The 17,119-nt window shown below is 38.9% G+C and overlaps 1 protein-coding gene across 5 annotated transcripts in view; it reads right to left on the bottom strand.

Annotated features, from left to right (window-relative positions):
• Positions 1-17,119, bottom strand: part of LOC138758934 (guanine nucleotide-binding protein G(I)/G(S)/G(O) subunit gamma-7) — a 293,656-nt gene that overhangs the window by 27,483 nt on the left and 249,054 nt on the right. For all 5 annotated transcript variants that reach the window (XM_069928591.1, XM_069928582.1, XM_069928573.1 and 2 more), the window contains one exon: positions 14,309-14,415. In XM_069928591.1, coding sequence (XP_069784692.1) covers positions 14,309-14,386 — 78 coding nt within the window. In that variant the 5' untranslated portion in view covers positions 14,387-14,415. The remainder of the gene's footprint in view (positions 1-14,308; positions 14,416-17,119) is intronic.

Here is a 17,119-nt window from a genome sequence, read left to right as displayed (position 1 = left end):
TGAATCATGACGTTCCAACTTTTATACTCAATGCCCCACCCAATGAAGGCATGCACAGCAAATACTATAAATTAGGAATTTAAATTAGACATACAGCATGGTAATAAGTCATTATGGACCACGAGCCGTGCCGCCCAAATATACCAATCATCCTGCAATCCTGGTATGTTTTTGAAGGATGGGAGGAAACTGCAGCGGCCAGGGAAATCCCATCAGACATGGGGAGAACGTACAAATCCCTGAAAGACAGCACCGGATTAGAACCTGGCATGCTGCTGCTGTAATAGCATTGTGCTAACCGCTACGCTGACCATGCCGCCTTTCCCATACTTGGTCATTTGCATCCTGCCCCCAGCCCAGAGTACAGGATCAAACCTCTTCACTGATCTCTTTCTCCAATCCTCCTAAAATTTGATTCCCAAAGGCCATGAGCTACTACCTGCAATGGCCCAGGTTCCAACTCTTCCAACCACTCCACCTTCCCAAAAATTTGTGCACGCTTGTCTTCCCAAAATCCCTTGAATGACCTATATTCTCTCCTGAAATTAGAAATCTTACCTTCAGGTGTGGGTTGCATGTGTATTTTTGCAGAGAATTCTGCATTAGATGTGAATCAAATTGCAATTTCTTGCACAGAGCTAGATGGGGGCATGAGAAGGCCTTGGCAAGCTGGATTACTAATATAGTGTATATCATCCAAATTACCACAGGAAGTGAGGGAAGGTATTGGTCTGGTATTGGTAATGATCTTTGGTCCTCTCTGGCAAGAGGGAGAATCCTAGGAATTCTAGACCAGTGAGTCTTACGTTAGGGGTGGGCCACCTATGGAAGAGAATTCCTAAGGGCAGGATTTATGAGCATTTAGTGAAGCAAGGCTTCTCAGGTATAGTCAGCATGGCTTTCTGAGAGGAAGGTAATGCCTCACAAGCCTAATCGAGATTTTCAAAGAGGCGACAAGAGAAATTCATGAAGGTAGGGTGGCAGATGTGGTGTAGACTTGTTCAGAAAGTGATGAGGCATGAAATCTTGGCTGTGTGGATTCAGAATTGGCTTGCCTATGGAACGCAGAAAGTAGTAGTGGACAGAAAGTATTCTGCCTGGAGGTCAGTGACTAGCAGAGACCAACAAGGTTCTGATCTGGGGTCCCTTACTCTTTCTGAGTTTTATACATGTTCTGGATGGAGAAGTGGAAAGATGAGTCAGTAAATTGCAGATGAAATGAAGGTTGAGGTGTTGTCGAAGGTTGTTGGTTAATATAGGATATAGACATGACGTAGAGTTGTGTGGAAAAGTGGTGGATGGAATTCAAGCCAGATAAATGTGAAGTGATGCACTTTGAAAGAGCGAACCTGAAGGAAGAGTATTTGGTTAATGGCAGTGGAGGAACGAGAGATCTTGGTGTCCAAGACCATAGATCCTTCAAGGCTGCTGCAGATACACCTGTTTAAGGTAAGTGGAGGAAATTTTAGGGAAGAATCTAAAGGTAATTTTTAAAAAAAAAATGTAGAGAGTAGTGGGTGCCTAAAATGCATTGCCGAGGGTGGTGGTGAAGGCTGGTACAATAGGAAAATTTTAAAGACTCTTTCATAGGCACGTGGATGAAAGAAAATTAGAGGGTAATGGGTGTGAGCTGGGGAAGGATTAGATTGTTATGAAGCAGGTTTACATAGGCATGGGCTGAAGGTCCTGAGCAGTGCTGTAATGTTCTATGTTCAATACATCAGGAAGCCTTGATCTTCAACTACCATTCATTTCCACTGGTTACCACTGATCACTATTCCACACCCATAACCTTAACCAGGCCTATCAACCCACCTTTTCCTTCTGATCACCTGGTCTTGGCCAGGATCCTATGTCTGGGGGAAATTACTGGATGATGACATCCTTTCATATATTACTGAAGTCTGCAGTCATTATTAAAGCACATTCTTTAGAGCACACTAGAATTTTCAGACCAACCAGTAGGGTTATGTCTCTCAGCTTCTGTGACTTAGATTAAATCCTAATTTCTAGGTCTTTTTGTGTGGAGATTGTATGTTCTCTCTGTCACTGCCTTAGTTCCACTCAGGAACTCCAGTATCCTCCTGCGCCGCAGTTTGTGACAAGGTGAATTGGGGTTATTGTAATTTTCCGCTACTGTGTAGACGAGGGAGAGAATCTAAGATGCATTGAGTACTTGGGGATAATAAAATGGGAATGGTATATAGGATATGTATAAATGGTTGCTTGTTGGTTGGTGCTGAAAGGGCTGCTTCCATGCTTTATTTCTATGACTTGGAGACTAAATTAAACAGTCAATATTAATGGCTCATAATCATGTTTTATTTACTTGGTCCATGGAATCATACCTTTGGTGGTAAGCATTTTGATCCTGTGAATTTTCTTGGTTAGCTAAAAGCACCTATGGTAATTTTGAAACTTTGGAATCAACGAAGAGCCTACCAGATGACATTCCTTTTAAGCTTTTCACTGATCATAATGGGCTTAATGATTGGAGCTCTACATTTTAGAGAAAGAAGTACAGTGATATAAAAACAGAAAATCCTGGTGATCCTCATCAGATCAGGCAGCATCCACGAAGACAAAACAGAGATAAAATGTCATTTTGACAACCTTTTAAGTGGCGATTTGACTGACCTTAACAGGATAAAGATGGAAACACACTGAGTATGTTCAGTTATTTCAATTGAATAGTTTTGGGATTACCACATTATCAAGTTATTTATTATACTTGGCATGAACTAGATATCATGTTGCTCTCTTCTCAGAGAGCGGATCTGATGAAAATATTGCTGTCTTCTGTGTGCTTATAGAATTGCTGAATTTCTTCAAGGAACAGCTGCACTATATCACTAACTGAAAGCGAGATCATCTCCTATGGGAGGTCAGCCCAGATACCATTAATCATGGCTGGCTTGATTTCACGAACACATTCCTATCACCTAATGGGATTAAAGAAGAAATTTAGATATTTTCTTCTTCTCATAAAAATATAGAGTTTTAGCAGTCCATTTCCATCTTTCCTAGGCTATGTGATTTTCTGACAGTAAATCACAAGGGCTATGTAAATGGAATGTTATTTAACTAGGCACCAAATCGAACAACCTTCTAAATGCTCCAAATTACCTTGTTCATAAACAGTTTGATAATACTTTGCACAGGGACAGAGGGAGGGCAAATCTAACATTAGTAATAGATAGTTAAACATGGATATTCTGACGTAAAGTGTTTGATTTGAAACAGTAACTCAGTTTCTGTATGGAGACGCAGGGAAATTGCAGATGCTGGAATCTGGAGCAGAAAACAAATTGCTGGAAGAACTCAACATATCAAGAGGCATCTGAGGAGGCAAAGGGATAGGTGATGATTCAGGTCGTATCTCTGCCTCATGACTAAAGAGTGTAGAGAAGACCACTGATATATAGAACTGGGAGGGAGAGATGAGAGAGGGGCTGGTAAGTGATAGGTAGAACCAGGTGAAGTGGAGGATGATAGGCAGATGGTACCAGATATGAGAGGGGGAGCTAAGAGACAAAAGTTGGCAGGTGATAAATGTAAGCAGATAAGGAAAAAAAAACAATGGGAAGATGAGGTCTGGTGGGGGAGAGGAGATGGAAGGTAGAGACAAAGGAACTCAGACATGTGAGGGTCAATGGGCAGATGGAACATATGGTTTCTCAATGTTACTTCTACTGCTGAGTATTTCTATTTTTTAAATTTTATTTAAAAAAAATCACATACCTGGAATTTAGAAACACTGACAAACTTGCTAGGAATTTTTTTTTGTTGCATGGTCAGTGGCACGAAATAGGCTATGTGGCCAAATTTGCCTCCAAAATTAATTCCAGTGATTTAAAATTTTGGGACAGAGTTTAATGGATCACAGCAACTACACACCATGTTTACTCTATCATTATGTCAAGTGGCCTATAAATGATTAACAAATTAATCAGATATTATATGCGTGGCGCAGTTAATAAAATTGATGCCTTCCAGCTCTGGTGACCTGGGTTCAGTTCCAAGCTCTGTTGCTGCCTGTGTGTCCTTTGCACCTTCCTTTTGTGTCTGTGTGGGTCAGGTTTCCTCCCATGTTACAAAGATGTGTGCTTTTGTAGTTTAATCACCCATTGTAAATTGGCTCTTGTGTGTTGATCAATGTTAGTAACTGGGAGGAAGTTAATAGAAACATGGAGGAAATAGGTTACAGAGAAATTTGTGGAGAATGCTGTGAGCCAGCATAAATTCAGTGGGCCAAAGTTGCTTCTTTCTATGTTGTAAGAAAATACAGTAAATTAAAGAAAATGTGATCTCTCTATGTCCCACAGGAGGTTTACTGGAATTAATGCAATACAAAGAAATAGACACCAAGTATAGTCTGAAGGGAAATAGAAAGCAACAAAGCAATTAAGCACAATGTTCAACATAGCTGTACACTTTCCAGTGCTGTAGATATGAATATCAGTTATTTTTGGACTGAAAAGCAATTGCAACAACTTCCATGGCAAATCATGACTCTCTGGAAATTGACAAGGTATATGTGGTTGTGAAAGGTGCTTGCACCAATGATGTGTTCTCCATGTCAAGTGTTCACAGCATGATCTGGTACTTCCCCATATGACACTCCTTTAGTGCATTGCCTGGCAAGTAATTGCATTTTTCTGAGATGAGTCAAACCTTCGCATAAATGTGCTTTAATAATGCTTCTCTCTGAGCAGATCCCAGCCTCAGGCTTCGGAATTTCACTCTGTTTAGTTCCAATACCATCAACATTTCTCCATTATCCCTCATCCCACCCACGGCACCACCTGATATGCTCACTTAAGGAAGAATGCAAAGGCCATTTTACTGAATGATCCAATGCAACCCTACAAATCCAACTCTTCAAACTTGAAAGGTAAATTCAAATTTGAACTTTTCTGCTCAGAAAATTGTAAAGTTATACTGAAGCAATAAAAACAAACTAGTGGAAAAACTCAGCAGATCAAGTAGCGTCTATGGAGGCAAAGGGATGGTTATTACTTTGGTTCACGACAATTAGTGCACAAGGGAGATATAGAAGTGAGATGGAGGTGTAAGGCACAGGCTGGTGGGTGATAAGTGGAACCAGAAGAAGGGAAGGGAAGATGACAGGCAGGTAGAAGGAAATACATGGGGGTGGGGGAAGGGATAGGAAAGGTACACAAAGGGTCAAAAAAAACTAGGTGGATAGGTAAGTGGGTGATGGGAAAAGGTAACCACCTGGGAGAGGCTGATGGGTCAAAGTAATGATGGCAAGAGTAAAAGAACAGTGCTGGAAAATGCCACTTAGATAGAAGTTAGTGAAGCTCTCTATGAATAGTGGAGCACAAAGGGCTGTATGGGCTACTCCTACTCCCACTTTCTATGGTTGTGTGCTTTAATGGGATTCCAATTCTTCCTAGGTAAAGAATTCCAAAGATTCACTATCATTTTGGTAAAGAAATGTCTTTTAACATGGCATTTAGAGTCAGTGCACCTTGGTTCTATACTCTGTTGCATGAAGAAACATCATCCCTGCCTCTGTTCTGTCAAGCCCCATAGAACTTTCTATGCTTTGTTGAGATCACTTTTTATTCCTCTAAACTCAAGAGATGATATGCCTGGGTTTGCTTAATAACTCCTGAAATAGCAAATTTGCCATTCCAGAAATTAGCTAATCAAGTTTTATTGCTCTTCCTCGATTGCAATATTTTTTTCCAGAGTTGGGGAGGCCAGACCTGTAACAATATTCCAGATATAGTTTCATAGTGCTCTGTATAATTGAAGCAAACATTCTCTTTTGCAATAAGGCCCACATACCATTTGATCACTGTATCTACATATAAATTTCCATTTATTTGTGTACAAGGACAACCAGGTCTCCCTGATAAATGACACCTTTAACCATTCAACCAATAAAAATGTTCATCATTTCTGCTTTTTCTACCAATGTGAATGATGTCACACGTTGTACATTATATTTCATTGGCCTATTGTTAACCAGTGCATTTCCCTCTGGTGTTATCGACACCCCCCCCCCCACCCACTTTCAACCCCTGGTATTTATCGATCCCTTGGATAGTGCCATCAACCTCTGGGGCTCAATAATGACCACTTTTGAGACCCCTAGTATAGATAGAGTAAATGCAAGTAGGCTTCTTCCATTGAGGTTAGGTGAGATACAAAGCAGAGAACATGGGTTAAGGGTGAAAGGGGAAAAGATTAGGGGGAATTTCTTTATTCAGAGAGTGGTTGGAGTGTGGAATGACCTGAATTGGTGAATGTGGGCTCAATTTCAACATTTAAGAAACATTTGGACATGTGCATGGATGGGAAATGTTTGGAGGGATATGGACAGTGCAGGTCAGCAGGACGAGGCAGAGTAATAGCTTGGCAATAAAAGGACCTGTTTTTAGTTCTGTAATGTTCTATGGTTTCAACACCAATGAATAAAATAAATAACAATGTAATAATCTGATTTTACAGCACTTGACCTGCAGCCTTCTATGTCTTGGTGATCATCTGGATAATTTGTTGTGAGAGTCAATGCCTCCATCACTCAGTGCATTCCAATTTCCAACCACCTGCTGGGCCAAAAATTTCCTCAGGTCCCCTCTACACTTTCGACCTCTTATCTTAATCCTTTGGCCTCTAGTTTTAGATAGCTTTGTTTGGAGTGAAGTTTTTCCCTAGCTATCCTATCTACGCCTCTCATAGTTTTACCTCATACAACTTATACAACTTAGTCAAGTTCCTCCCAGACTCCAAAGAAACTCAGCCTAACCAAACTTTTCTTCACGAGAATGTTGACAGGATTTCAAGGTTTGAGTTACAGGGAAAGGTTGTGCAGACTAGGGCTTTTTTCTCTGGAGCGTAGAAGATTGAGGGGGGACTTGATAGAGGTGTTTAAGATTTTAAAAGGGACAGACAGAGTAAATGTGGATAGGCATTTTCAATTAAGAGTGGGGGAGATTCAAACTAGAGGGCATGGTTTAAGATTGAAGGGGGAAAATTATAAGGGGAACATGAGGGGAAATTTCTTTACGCAAAGGGTGGTAGGGATGTGGAATGAGCTTCCGGAAGACGTGGTTGAGGCGGGATCATTGGTTACATTTAAGGATACACTGGATAGTTACATGGATAGGAGGGGACTAGAGGGGTATGGACCAGGTGCTGGTCAGTGGGACTAGGAGGGTGGGGATTTGTTATGGCATGGACTAGTAGGGCCGAACTGGCCTGTTCTGTGCTGTAAGTGGTTATATGTTTATATTATATGGCTCCATTTTAGGCAATGCCCTGACCAATCTCCTCTGTACTCTCTCCAGTATAATCACATTCATTCTGTTAATGACCAGTATTCCATCTGCATCCTAATCAATGTTTATAAAGTTGGACCATAACTTCCCTACTCTTGAATTCACTGTGGCGGCTAATGAAGGCAAATATCCCATATGACTTCGTAACCACATAATCTATCTGTTTAGCATAGCAACCTACCTGGGTCCTTGGACTATCACACAATTGTCCCTCCGTTCCTTAAATTTCTCTCTGGCTGTACCAAAATTCATCACCTCACAACATTCCATCTGCCATTATCTTTTCCATTTTAACAACTCATCAGTATTGTTCTATTGCTGAAGACTACCCTTATACTTAACACGAACAATTTTAATATCATTTGTGAATTTACTGATTATATCATCCAGTATTGGAGGATATAATTTAATACAAGACATATAGTTTAATAGAACAGCAGCATTATGACAGCTCTAACAAAGCACCAGCACATCTGGTAACTTCCATTAAACAGCATGGAAAATTTGCCCACACAGAAGGCAGCCTCGATTCAATAAATGCTACTGAAACAATAATGCAATGATATGTTATCTGACATTCAGGAGATTGGAGGATCATTGGGGAATGAAGTTGTGCAAAGAATGTCAAAGAAACACAACATGCAAATGATTCAGAATTTAAGCAACTTGAAATGGAAAATCAGAAAGCTTAAAGTAATGTAACATTTTAAGTAGTTATATGCCAGTGAAGGAGAAGAATCATCCTCTGCAAAATACTGAAGATGAAAAATGTATGAATAAAATGTAATAAAAAAGGCAAGAAGAAGAGAAACAAAAAGTGCCGTGGTATCGGCTTCTTAATGATATTGAACTTGACACCGTTTATTGCACTTGCTGTAACTGGAGGAGAGGTAAACATCTCTATAGAGGCAGAAGCAAATAGAACATTCATCTAACATTTTATATAGGAGACAATTCATCTCCAAAACAATCAGGGAAGAAAAAAAAAATCTGAAAGACCTACAGCCATAAAATATTACATATTTCTGGTGATTGTTAAAAAAAGGGTTTGACAAATCATTATGAATAAAAATAAGTGGATCCATGGTAACGTGCATGAAGCATGTTTTTAGGCTTGTTGCCCTGGTTACAGTGTATCTCTGTTAGAAACTTTCCCCGTGTACTCAAAGGATTAAAATTCATTTCTGGCATGGATATTAAAATATATTTGTCAAGGCTCACAAATAAACAATAGAAGACAGATGGAGAATTAGACTGTAGAGTCTGATTCCAGGGAAACAAAAACACTGTTGGAGGAACTTAGTGGGTCAAGTTTCAGCTCAGAACCCTTCAACAAGATTTGATGAAGGGTTCTGGCCTGAGTCCTAACTATTCTTTTTTTCTCCCGCTGATGCTGCTCGACCCACTGAGTTTCTCCAGCAGAGTTGAGTGAAACACAAAAGTAAAAATGCAATGCCAAATAAACTCAGCAGGTCACACAGCGTACTAGCAAAGATAAAGATACGCAACCATGTTTTGGGCCTGAGCTTTTCATTAAGGTTTGAGCAAAATGTAGGCAGGCGTCTGAATAAAATGGTAGGGGAGGAGCATAGGCCCATTGGAAAAAGGAAGTGATGGGGAGGAGGGTAGAAGAGAAAACAGTGGGAGGGGGATAGCTCTCTGAATGGGGAGGGAAGGGGTGGGAAGCTGGAGGGGTGTCAGTGATCTCCCAGTCTGTGACCAGTCTCGGCGATCAATTGGAGCACCTGATGCAGTAGAGGATCCCCGAAGATTCACAAGTGAAGTGTTGCTTCACTTGGAAGGACTGTTTGGTGCCCTGAAAGGTGGTGAAGGAGGCAGTGTGGGTGCAAGTGTGGCTCTTCCTGGGGCAGGTGCCAATGGGGCAATTAGTTGGAAGGGACGAGTGGATGAGGTGGTCACAGAGGGAGTGGACCCTACGAAAGGCAGAGAGGGGAAAATGTGTCCAGTGGTGGGATCATGTTGTAGGTGACAAAATATGTTGGATGTGGAGGGCGGTAGGTGAGGACAAGGGGAATCCTGTTCTTGTTGTGACTAGGAGCATTGGGGCCAGGGCAGAAGTCCGAGAAATGGAGGAGATGCAGGTAAGGGCTGAGTTGATGGTGGTAGTGTGAAAGTCACTTTCTTTGAAGGAGGACATCTCAGATGATCTGAAATAGAAGACCTCATCTTGGGAGCAGATGTGACAGAGATGGAGGAATTGAGAGAAAGGCGACTGGGTGTGAAGAAATGTGGTTGAGGTAATAGAGAGTTGGTAGGCAGAGTGTTTGTTAGTAAAGACAGAATGGAGGGTACTTGTAGCACAGTAAATCTGGAAAGCATTAACCTCTTCAGGAAAGAAAATATGTATGCCATTCGTGGATAGAGTGAGAAATTTCACTTGCAAAAATTATGACATCCAGCGTTTGCAACTCCTTATTAAGTATTGCAGCAAGTCAAGTGAAAGTCCTATAAAATATAGGGCATTTTATCTATTTGTGTGCCTGGATGTATTAGATTTCCTTGACACTATACTTAGTGGCCAGGGATTTTCTGTTGCATCTCACCTGGTCTTCCATGCTTTCAGTTTAAAAGGCGGGAAATCATGTGGTACACTTGTGTAGAGTGTGTTCCTTCCAACTCCTTTCCTGCTAACCCTCAGTTATGTGTGGATTCCGCATGATCTGAAGCAGCCTGGCTTGAGAAAGAAAACTCTGCATGCTCTCATTCAAATCATATTCTATCTACTTCACCAACTTTCAGACTAAAGCACATTTTAATTTAGTTTAATTTAGATACACAGCACAGTAACTGGCCATTTCGGTGCACGGGCCCATGCTGCCCAATTACACCCCATTAATCTACAACCCCCAGCACATTTCAAACAGTGGGAAGAAACCGGAGCCCCCAGAGGAAACTCATGCAGACATGGGGAGAGTGTACAAACTCCTTCCACGGCAGGATTTGAACTGTGGTCTTGATCACTGGCGCTTTAACAACATTGCGTTAACCACTATGCTATCTGTGGCGATCATGATCTCAGATTCTCCTGTCAAGAAGTCTTCTAAAGGACAGTCAAATTGAATACAAGGAGTGCAATAGTGCCTGCTTTATAACATGCTGTTTGCAAATATTCAGGCATTCAACATGTGCAGTTGCTTCTAAAGATGGTGCAAAGTACTTCAGCATGATGTTCCAAGCAAAACTCTTCTTTCCCAGGACAAAGCTGCTTTGTTATCAGCTCTGTGCAATGTCAAGCTTCTTGAAAGACCATATTATCCCTACCAACTTGTAGAAATCCCTAACTCAAAATTGAGAAGGAGCATTCAAGATAGCTTTGACAACCTTGGGTATTGGGCCTATTTATCAGGAACACACAGGTGAAAGTGTTGATGTCAGAAGAAACTCAGCATCTCCCAAACAACCCACTCTCCCACCTCACCAATTGCCTTGTGCTCCACCTGTTTCCCACCTTCAGGTTCCACATCAGCCTCATTTACCACCTCAGAACCCACAGCATTAGAGTGGAAGCAAGTTACAGCACATATCTATTTGCACATCATTATGTTTATGAAGGTTTGCAGTTCACTCTCAGTGAATTCTACAGATTTTGCTGCAAAGAAAATAGCATATATAAATGAAGAAGATTTACGTTTGTAGAATGATATATCGAGAAGCATTGATCAAAGTGTGCATTTTCATTATCCATGATGGATAATGAGAAATGGATGCAAAAGGGACAACATTCTTACGTTCACTCAATTATTTATAAATGTTGAATGTACACAAGTCTGTGGAAATTCTATAATTTTGATTGCATGATCCAAAGGCATACAACTCAAATAAATGGGAGACTACAGTAAATTCTGATAACTTTGGATGATGTGCAGGAAGAATATCAGCAAATCGTTGCAATACCACTTCTGGTGAAAGCAAGTGCAATAGACCAATAAAACGTCTAAAAGGCAGGGTATATAGATTGCTGCAAGTTTACCACAAATTATAAATATTTTACTGCATTGTCTTTAAGAGATATGGCTTCTCTACAATGGAGATGGAACTACTGGGCATTCCAATATTTTTTCTTTCTATTTCTGATTTCCATCCAATGGAGATTTTGTTTTTCGTGGAAACTATATTATAATATCGAGCTCACTTCTTCACCTGAAATTCATGCTTTGAAGTAACTGCTTTTAATAATTTGCTTAGAGGACAATTTAGTGTCACTTTAATGCATGCAAAGTTAAAATTAAATTCTAGAGTAGTTAATTAGACTATAGTAATTGAATGTTTCTTTAACTTTAAAAACCAGAGGTAAATTATGGCATGTGTTTTTTGCAAGGAATATCTTCACTGGAAGGATTGCAATGGTTCAAGAAGAAAACTTAAAGTAATGGAAATATTTGGATTAGGACACATTTTTATAAATTGGATTAAGGTATTATATTATGGGCCCAAAGTAAAAGTTGTGACTAATGAGCAGATCTCTCTCACATTCCTGTTAACTATCCCATTATCTCTGGCTCTTTTCATTTAATGATTAGGACATTAAAGGGTTCAGGGTAAACCAGGATAAGATCAATTGTTTTGCAGACGATGGACTGATATATTTGACAGAACCAGCAAGATCATTGGAAAAACTGTACTCTAAAATGGAAGATTATGGGAAGGTATCAGGATACAAGATAAATTAGGACAAGAGTGAATGGGAGGAGAATTACAGTTATTATCAAAGATATCGTCGATTTAAATGGCTGCCCAATGGGATAAAATATTTTGGGATTAAAATAAATAATAATTTGGAAGATTTAAATAAATTAAATTATGTCCCACAGTTGAGAAAAATCAAAGAAGATTTAACAGAAGGATGGCTCTGCCGATTCCGTTAGTTGGTCAACTATATTAAATTGAATGTGTTGCCAAGACTTCAGTACCTCTTCCAAATTCTGTCCATATTATTGCCCCAGAAATTTTTTTTTAAGGATTTAAATAAACATATTAGAAAGTTCCGCTGGAACAGTAAGATGGCAAGAGCCTCCATTGAGAAATTGACATGGGATTATAGCCTGGGAGGATTACAACTTTTAAATATTATTGGGCAGCTCAGTCGAAGTTTATTGCCTCTCTCTTTGTGGGGGGAGATAGACCATCCTGGGCACAAATTGAGCTGCACAAGGTGGGCAAGAGGATAGCAGGAGATTTTGTTTATAAATAGGATCCAAAATTGGTTTTGGGAATAAGAGAAACTCCATTATTAAAACATGTAATTACCATTTGGTATAAAATAAATCAGTAGGTCGGAATTAAGATGGGATTATCACCAAAAAACACCCCTGACTCAAAATAGATTAATACCATCAATATTGGATAACAAATTCCTGGACACCTGGTCTCAGAAAGGGATCAGGTGTATCGAGGACTGTTATGAGCAGGGGAAACTTATGTCATTCGATCTTTGAAAAAATATGCATTGTTTGTTAAATAATTCTACTCTCTGCTATCTTCAACTGAGATCTTATTTAAGGGACAAATTAGGTCTGTCAATTAATTTATCGAGGTGCAGCCATTTGGAGACTCTGATTCGAAAGGGGATTATAAAGAAATGTATTTCAGCAGCGTATTTCCTATTTCACGCAAAATTTCCTACAAGTCAAGACAGAAAGAAGTGGGAATCAGACTTAATAGCTGGAGAACAATGCTGGTCCGATTTATTTCAAATACAGTTAATGTTAGATATTAACTGGTACAGAATAATTTCTTGCATCAGTTATATCTTACGTCACAAAAATTAAATAAACTTAAATTAGAAATTTCAGACCAATGTTTTAGATGTGGCAGAGGTGGGAACATTTCTACATTCAACCTGGTCATGTTCCAAGGTGAGGCCCTTTTGGGTAGATCTAGTGAATTTCCTAGAACAAATTATAAGAAAATAATTCTCCACAAAACTCAAAATTGTTTTTGCTGGGAAACATCACAAGTGTAAGGCTGTTCAAATTTCAAACATAATTTGTAAAAATTTCATTGGTGGTGGCCAGGAAATGTATAGCGGGTACCTGGAAGTCTGATTCACATTTAGGAATGTCATGATGGAATGCAGAAATCCAAAGTTGTGTTCTCCTTGAGAAAATCACTTACAGTTTGAGGAATAAATATGGTGTTTTTATCAACATTTGGCAACCATATTTACAGCAAATATCTCGAAATCTTTAGTTTTCCCCCCTTGCTTTGGATCTAGAAAAGCTCAATAATTTAAGTCCTGGAAGGTGGACAGTGCATACTTGACAACCTCTTATTTTTTCTAAATTTTTTAGCCTAATCTTGAACTATCTTGTTTTCTTGCTCTCTATTCATTTTCTAGTTTTCTTATTTTTTTCTCAGCGGGGAGGAGGGGGTAGGGGAGGTACGGTTAATTATAGTTAGACATGCAATAGCTATTAATGGATGCATATTACTATTTTTTTCGCAAATTTATTTTGTCCTTTGCATTGTTTGACTTGAAAATTTGTTAATAATTTTTTTTTAAAAAAGACAACTCACTGCCAGCTTTTTGAGGGCAATGAGAGAGAGAGGAAACAAATGTTGGCTTTGCCAGCATGGCCCAGATTCTGAAAAATAAAGAAATTTTGTGAGCCCTTGCTGCATAACCTAAATAAGCAAATCAAAATTAAGCAGTACTCCAGGAGTTGTTTCAGGAAAATTTTGAAAAACATCCTTACACTTGCGTTCCGCCTATTTTAATGAAGGCCCACATTCCATTCCTTAATTATTTGCTGTATCTTCATGCTATCTTTCTGCCGTTCTTGTCCAAGGTTACTCAGATCTCTCCAAACACCAACATTTAGAAGTCTCACATCCTGATCCATTTTCTGCAGTTCACCCAGCAGCTGGCTACAGGACACCATCATAAAGAGTTTTGAGGATGGCAGAAAAAAAAATCTCGAGTGGAAAAGCAACAAATATGACAATTAGAGTACAAGGTACTTTTGTAATCTCACCTTGATTCTTTCAATACCAGCTTCAATCCTCAACTGTTCCACCATTTTCCTTGCCTGAGCTATGTTGTTCGTTGACATTGTTACCGTTTATTCAGCAAGCCAATTTTCTGGATAAAGAAAACAACAAATAATATCATAAAAAACATAAAAATGTAATAAAATAAAATTTGATAGCATCAACTATTATAGAAGATTTTTCAGGCAGCCATAAAACAAGTAGTTATAGAAAATAATAGTAAGATAAATCCTTTATGCCAGAATCCAGTGATGTTGTTTTGTTGGAAAATGTCAGCTGAAAACAGGTTTAGTTCAACTGTAAACACTCTTCCTATATTCATATATATTTGGTCGATAAATACAAAATGATTACAGTTCGTGGGCAAAGTAACATTTATGGAATTTTCACCTTTAAAAGATAGAAGAAAATTAGAGATAAACATAATTCAAAAATATTTTTGTTTTGAGATACTGGAAGAGTAAATTTTCTGAACTGCATTTTTAATACTTTCAGAATAGAGGGAATGGAACAACTTCATTACTTTGTATTAAAGTATCGGCTGCACTTTGTGTAATTTATTGCGGTGAGTATTGGGGTTCATTGTTTAAAAATGCTTTACAGAGAACAAACTTTAAAAATGACAATCTCTCAGAACAGTACCTGGACAACAATACAGCTATGTTTAATAAGTCACTGTGGTTTTATAAATCCTTTTACATCACAATATTTTGCAAATTAAGATGTGATAGAAAAGCTTAAAACCTAACTGGGGGAAAAAGTAGCATTAAAAGTTTCAGACGACGAATATATATATAAAAAAATTCCAAGTGCAGCCTACACACTGGTATTAAATTTAGAAATCATAAATACAGTAAAATCCCCATTATCCAGCACCCAGTCAATCGGAAATTCAAACTCCGACAAAAAATAAAACAGAGGAAATAAATAAAATACATTTAAAGATAAATAAGAATAAAGTTTTAAATAAAAGTTCAAAACTGCAAAAGTAAATGTTTTCTGAAACAACACACACCCATTGGGAGCAAACATTCAACCAGTGGACCATCTCTGTGTGCCTTGCCTGCAGCAGCTATTTGAATAAAATCTCAATAAAGTTGTGTTGGAATAAAATGATGGTGCCCAGGGTGAAGAGATGGCCAGAGCCGCTCGCCGCGAGGGCAACTCTCCCACAGGATCTCTCTATCCCTATTTGGTAAGAAACTTTATCTTTATTAGTATTAAGTACATTAGAAAGCCTTTTTCTGTAAATCTGGGGGAGGAGGTTAATTTTGATGGCAGCAGTGTAGTGGCTAATGCACTGCCTTTACAGTGCCAATGACCTGGATTTGAATTAAAAGGAAGGTGTGGCCGAGAGCCTGACTGGGACACTTACATGGAGGTGAGTCGGGTTGCGCCGAAGGCCCGATTGGGAGACATGCATGGAGGTGAGTTGAGTTGTCAGTGCGAGGGGGAGAGGGTTAATTGTGATGGTGGAATGGTTTGCACAACAGTGTTACAGCATCAGAAACTGGGGTTCGAATTTAAATTTTATAAAATTAGCTGATAATTAGTGATCTTTACTTAATTAAAGACTATAATACCAAATTTTTTTCAAATTTACATTTTGCACTATCTTTTGTCTTTTAAATGGTGCATTCTTAAACCAGGTGTCTTAGTTAGGCATTGGAAGAGTGAGCTTCAGTCTAACAGAAATAGCATATCTGACATCGACAATCCCAGTAGGTGCCGTGTAATGGGAATTTTACTGCACCTGTCCTCTACTGGAATGAAAAACATCAATCAGTGATAATGGTTCAGAGTGCAATGGAGGCATTTCATTCAATTTCATCAGATTGGATCAATGAGTTTCCATTGTCAAACATTTACTGTGTGAAATCCAGTTTTACTGAACAGATTAAACTTGAATACATATTAAACAAGCTTATATATGACTAAAATACTAAAATGTTGCACTGGTGCAAGAAAATGATTTACTTACAAACATGCCTTGAGCTGAACACAACACATGCATTAATCTGAATAGGTCAGTTTGTGGTTAGATGCAAAAAACTTGCCCCCATTTTGTGGTGTCTTAGTCTCAACTCCAGCACTATCTGTGGTCAGTCATAGAATAGTGAAGCATTGAGGCACTCAATAAGATTTAAAAATTCTCACAATCAGGAAAGTAGGAAATGGATGTATTGTAAATAGCTTTGATTTTATGTAAATTTTATATTTTTATTTATATATATTTTATATATTTAAATTTTATATATAAAATTTGGAGCATAAAATGTAGGATCAGAATAGATGCCAAAATATCAGAAACAACCCACGATGGATCCAAAACATATTTTTTTTCTTGGAAGACCAGCTAAAGTTAATGAGGGACAGAGGCCAAATTATATCAGGGAACAAGATGACACAGAAAAGGAACAAACATTTTCATCTGACTTCATGGAAAAAGACACAGGTATCCTTCTGGAAGTAGTGGAAAATAACAGATCTAGAATGAACAAGGTGCTCACAAAATAAACAAGTTTGTATTGGGACCTGATGACCTGCATCCCAGGGAGTTGGAGGTCAGGAGACTGTAGGGGATTGGTTGCATCACAGTCTGGTTTGAGTGCCCAGAAGGCTGCAGAAGCAATCAAATATAGTGGTCCATCCACTGAAGACATCATATTGGATGTGTACGTGGAGGAGAGGGGGTTGGAGGGTTATTGGCGGAGAGCGGGAGGTTTGAGCTAGTGGAGTTGTTCTAGTGAACCGGTGTGGACTCGAAAGGCCAACATGGTCTGTTTCTGCTCCAT

The sequence above is a fragment of the Narcine bancroftii genome, chromosome 1 (assembly GCF_036971445.1).
Source record: "Narcine bancroftii isolate sNarBan1 chromosome 1, sNarBan1.hap1, whole genome shotgun sequence".
Lineage (NCBI taxonomy): Eukaryota > Metazoa > Chordata > Chondrichthyes > Torpediniformes > Narcinidae > Narcine > Narcine bancroftii.
Note: the sequence above shows the minus strand (reverse complement) of the source record. Positions and strands in the feature narration are given on the sequence as shown.